Consider the following 5,529-nt stretch of genomic DNA (forward strand, 5'->3'; position numbering starts at 1 on the left):
CGAAAATTTTAATGAAATTTTGATTTTCTTTTGAGATTTCGCCTAATTTTTGGAGTCCTATGGCATAGACTCGCTAACTAAAAGTGCAGTCGACTTCATACTGTGCATTAGGTAAACCTATATATAGTGCTTTGGGTGGACAGTTAATGGCTGCTAAGACTTTAAAAATCAATTTTTCGAATTTCTTTTTGAACTTTTAATCGAGATTAAACTTATTTGCATGAACAGGAGGTCAGTCTCAGCACATTGTGACAGGACCACCTTCTTTTTAAATGCAAACCAAAGTAATCTAGTAGGTGGTTTTATCTGATAACTATTAGTTTAAGTTCTTCGATAACACGAGTTTTCATAATTTCAAAAAAAATTTGGATTTTTTTTTGTAATTTTGATTTCTTTTGAAATTTTTTCCCATTATCTTAAAATTGATGGTTTCCATTGGCTTATAAAGGACGGCCAATGGATCAGAGATAAATGTTTCAGAGCAAAGATTATGGTTTAATTGGCATCGACACTTTCTTCTGGAAAATTTTGCTAAATATTTGTTGGTTTTTGTCTGTAATTGTCGTTGTCTTCATAATCATAGGACTTATTGTGATGTCTTATTGATAATATATTGATGACAAACTTCCCACTCGTCCCATCGAGGCATAAGGTAGCGTATTTTTGGATTTCCTTGAAAGCTCTTGAATTTAGTGGCTGTTAAGACTTCAAAAATAATTTTTTGTAATTTTCTTTGGACATTAACCAAACTTTTTTCGTGAACTGTAAGTCAATCCCAAAAATAAAATAACCTCTTTTTTGCAATTGCATCTAAAACGCACCCGGTTAGCGGTTTTATCTTCTAACTATTGGTTTTATGACTTCGATGCCACGAGTTCTCGTAATTTTAAAAAATTTTGGATATCTTTTTTTGTATTTTTGATTACCTTTCATTTTTCATCACTGTATTCTAATGTTGATAATTCCCAGTGGCTTAAATTCCCAGTGAAAATTTTCAATTGATCATAGATCAAGTTCACAGAGAAAGGTTTATGATTCAAATGTTTTTGACACTTTGTTACACTGTTCTACTGAATTTTTTGGGTTTTGCCTGCTTTTTCTGTTGTTTTCATAATCAAAAGACTGGGAATAATGACTTCCGCTGAGAGCTATTGAATTGAGTGGCTGTGAACACTTTTTTAAAAAAAAATTCGAAATTTTTTTGAACGCTTAACTATATTAAACCTGTTTCCATGATATTTAAGTAATTCTCAGTAATGAAATTACCTCATTCCTTTTTATTGCATACAAAATTAATTTGGTAAGCGGTTTTAACTACTAACTATTGATTTTATGACCTCCCTGCCACGAGTTTTCTAAATTTCAAAAAATTTTCTGACTTTTGTAATTTTGGTTCCTTTTGACATGTTATCTCATTATCCCATTATTAATATTTGCCATTGGCTTAGAGAAGACGTCCATGCGATCATAGATAAAGTTTTCAGAAAAACACTCATGGTTTCAATGGCTTCGGAACTTTCTTCTTTTACTTCTCTAATGAATTTCTTGTTTTTTGCATGTATTTGTTGATTTCATAAGCATAAGACTTATTGTGATGTCCCGTTGATTACTTATGATTGACAAACATCATTTCTTTCTGATTGAGGTATAACTTAGCGTACTTTTTCACTTCCGTTGAAAGCCATTGAATTTAATGGCGTTGATATTACTGGTTTTCTCTAAAATTTCGTGGTTTTATTATGTTTTTTTATACTTTCGAAGTCATGTTGTAAAGAAAAGAACAACGCCATGGCTATTAAAAAGTTTATGAAAAAAGAAAATTTTTTAACCAAAACTTCTCTTTTATGGAGTTTGACACTTTTCTCGCTCAATTTTTTCTGAAATTTTCTGAAATTCTTCATGTAGTCGTGAAATGCTGACTGGTCTCATCGGCTTCTAAGTAAGGATTAAATGAAAGATGTTACTCAATGCAGTCATTTTTTAGCGAATAGTGTTAAAATTTATGATATTGTTCGTTTTCAAATACTTTTTATACTTTTCAGTTTTTGTTCTTTTCGTCAACTTATAATTTATTCTCATCATTGAGATGTTCTATCCAATTCATTGTAATTCAAAAACCATTTTTCCATTTATATCATGTCGTAACTGATGTTTTGTTTGTTTGACAATATGCGTTTTCGTATAAGTTTTGCGAGTGGCCAATATTTGTTTCTTTTTTTTCTTCTTTTAGCACATTCGCTAAAAAAATTTTTTTGCATGTTTTGTCGTTTGTTTTTTTTATCGTAGTCTTTCTAATGGCAGATCTTCTGAGCGTTGTAATGAGGCGTGGTGTTATGTATTTCAATTAGTAGTTAGGTTGTGTAACGATTTTTTTAAACTTAAACATCTATTTTTAATTATCTCATCATTAGGTTGACAATTATGTCAAAAATGTAGATGAGCTCGGGTCGGAACATCATGTGCGAACGCACATTAACGAGCATCCTTGTTAGTGTCAGTGGCAATTAGGACTCGAAATGAAAAAATAACTACTGAACATGAGATAAAATTAATCGATTAAATATAAAGTATCATAGAACAACGTTGTAATTCCAAACAAAGATGTGATAACCGGTATCATGTGGTTTTTGTATTAGGTTACAATTCGAATACAAGGTGTCCATGTTTCCATTTATTTCATCGTTTTTCTTTTTGTAGCTAATTTTTCCATTCCTATTACTATACCTTTTTTTCGTCAATCCAGTCGAAATAGGTTACTTTGTTTCTCCGTCATTGTATTTCTGCTTCTCAATCTTGGAAATTTATCAATTTTAACCAAGTTTAGACGTCTAACTACATGTTTCACTGAGAAAATCATTCCAGGGACAAGGAAAATATCACTTAGTAATTTTTCTACGTAATTTGAATACTTGTTGCATCCGATTGACAGGTATATTTGGTTTGACTGCGTTCGACTCTCTGTAATACTTGAATTAGTTGTCACTAAATTGAACTTCGGGCAAATTTACTGCTAGGAAAAAAGTCAGTCGGCATTACTTCTTTTTTGTCTCACCAATTCTTCTAGTTTTTTTGAAATGCATGAAATATGCTCCCTTGTGCTTAATTAGTAGTCCAAATCAAACGCTTTTCTAAACATTGGTCTCTGCTTCAATTTGTTGACATAGGCGCTCAGTTTAGGATAAGGCGCCATCCAATCAGAGCGCTTAAATTGTAGGCCAATCAGAAAAAATCCCACAATCACATCAAGAGCTGTGAACGAGTCCCCGTAGAAGAAGTCGCGGTCCCCCAAGATTGAGCTGAGATACGGCTCTGCTATCTTTATCCATGCCTCCTTATTCATGGCCATAATGTCGGGATCTGTCAGGGGCTTGGGATTGTCCTTGGGAAAGACTCGTTGGATGGGGGATGACAGGGCTGTCAGATTGTCAAGGGTTCCTGAGGACAACAAAAACTACGTTTAACTCAGTTTGAAATACTCATGTGGAAGTTTTCAAATTTGAAAATGCCAAATCTTTTCAGTGCTCAATGCCAGATTTTCCTATATTCAGAGCCAGAATTTAAAACTGTGAGCATTTGAAAATTTGCAACGTGGGTGATTCAAGCAAGGTTACGCGACTCTGCTGAGGTCGCTTTGAAATTCTGATTCACATCTCAAGCTGCGCTATTGTTCGCAAAATTATCAGATTTCCGCTGACTTCAGAGCCACAACCCTATACATACAATGTACGTCAAGTCAGCTTCTAAAGACCAAAGAAGACCCTTTGTTTAAAAGGGTCTTCTTTGGTCTTTAAATTATCCGAGGTCCACTTTTTAATCGCTGTGCGCTAAGGCCCTTGGGGTGCAATACCTCGATTCACGTGAATAATTGATAAAGTCTGCTGTAGCAAATAGAAACGATAAGTTTTTGGTCATACTGCAGTTATTATCATTTAGTAGTTCCTGAAGATCCATGTTTTAAGGATACTTGTAGCCAGACAATTTAATTTGTCCGATGACTTTTTCATGTAAAATAATAGCAATCTAGAAAAAGATTATCAGAAGGAATGACAAGAGAAAAGCTATTTGGAAAGCTATTAAAAGTTGAAAAATACCTTTGATCAAAATACTTGTAAATTGTTTTTTTAATCACCTACCGGGAGTATAGACACTGAACTGGTAGAGCATAGCTCTAAATTTAGCATCATCAGCTGGTGCCAGTAGGGAGTCTTCATCAAAGAGATCCAACAAATACAAACACATGGCACAACCCTCGAACATGACAATGTCACCGTGTGTCATCACCGGTACCTTCCCATTCGGGTTCAGTTCCAACAGAATAGCTGGTCGGTCGGCGGAACGGAACTGCTCTTGTGGAATAGTGACCACATCCAAATCGGGTATCCTGTCTCCATAAAGCTCCTTCAACTCGTAATACAGAATTAGGGGCCTGGTTGAACGAGTTTGGGGTACATGGTATAACTTTGGAGTTGGCATCGTCTCTTGTTAGACGTTAGAAGTTAGAGTTTGACAACAGTGTTTAGTAATCTGCTTTGATGATAAATGAGTTCAGTCAACAAGTTTTAGTTGCAAACTTCTGAGAGAATATTATTAAAGCTTTGACCTTGCCAAAGTTTAAGATAACAAGTGATTTATATTACACTTTGAATAATACCGCTCATTCATCTTGAACTTTGTTGTGTTAAGTACTGATTGAGGTTGATGACATAAAGTTGGAGCCAGAAAATACAGCAATTATTGTTTGGACAGAATTATAAGAGCAACATTTTCTGAATGAATTGGCCCCTTTCTTGAAAAAAGCACGTGGACCGTTTAAAACCGACTGCTCACTTATCTGCAAGATTAATTCCTCTGCGAAAGTAATCAAGAATGATTGTGATCTAACCTGAACTTCTGCACAATGATGATGTAAATTTAGCAGCAAAATTGATTTGAGATAAAATAAGAGTGATTCCATATACTGTAGATAAATCCCGAAAATAAGAATATTTTTAAAATTACATTTTTCAGGTTTAGGGGGAAAGTTGCTATCGGTTATCACAGATTTGAGTCGTGAATGAATACTAGTCAAGTTGAAACTTCCAGAATAGACTGGTCACATTCCAAATGGCCTGGAAGTATGTTCTTCTGTTTTTCACTTTTAAGTAAGTTATCGAATGTTTTTCACGAAAATGCACTGTCAAGGCAAAACCATGGAGTCATCAGCACAGAGCAGAGAGTTTTGAAAGATAAAAAATCAACACTCTATAAGAAACTAAACAATAATTGTTAAGTCCAAGTGTGCAGCAAATATTTTCTTTCTGAATCCGGATTTCAAGAATTTGCATAAATATGAACTCACAATATTTTTGTCTGATTGATGGAAGAACACATGAGCTAATATAGAGAACCATAAAATTTATTTATCAATGCATTCCTAAATCTTAACTTTTGTTACAGGAGAGGGACTTTTTCAGTTCGCAGATTACACCATAGTATTTTTTGAACTTTATAATGTATTGCATTGCACAAGAGAAAAAGAATGTCATTTTC

The 5,529-nt window shown here is 34.0% G+C and overlaps 1 protein-coding gene across 1 annotated transcript; it reads right to left on the bottom strand.

Annotated features, from left to right (window-relative positions):
* Window positions 1-2,955: 2,955 nt before the first annotated feature.
* LOC142346301 (uncharacterized) lies at window positions 2,956-4,836 on the bottom strand. Its single transcript, XM_075398828.1, has 2 exons — window positions 4,134-4,836; window positions 2,956-3,435 (listed from the first exon to the last, which is right to left on the bottom strand). The coding sequence occupies exons 1-2, from the start codon at window positions 4,471-4,473 to the stop codon at window positions 3,104-3,106; spliced, it is 672 nt and encodes a 223-aa protein (XP_075254943.1). The 5' UTR covers window positions 4,474-4,836; the 3' UTR covers window positions 2,956-3,103.
* Between the last annotated feature and the right edge of the window lie 693 nt (window positions 4,837-5,529).

Source organism: Convolutriloba macropyga, chromosome 1 (genome assembly GCF_964194025.1).
Source record: "Convolutriloba macropyga chromosome 1, txConMacr16.3, whole genome shotgun sequence".
Lineage (NCBI taxonomy): Eukaryota > Metazoa > Xenacoelomorpha > Acoela > Convolutidae > Convolutriloba > Convolutriloba macropyga.

Excerpts from the sequence above, each read along its gene's own strand:
- LOC142346301 (XM_075398828.1), bottom strand. The coding sequence starts at position 4,473 with ATGCCAACTCCAAAGTTATACCATGTACCCCAAACTCGTTCAACCAGG. Across the intron at positions 3,436-4,133 it reads GTTCAGTGTCTATACTCCCG|GAACCCTTGACAATCTGACA; the intron begins GTAGGTGATTAA and ends TGTTGTCCTCAG.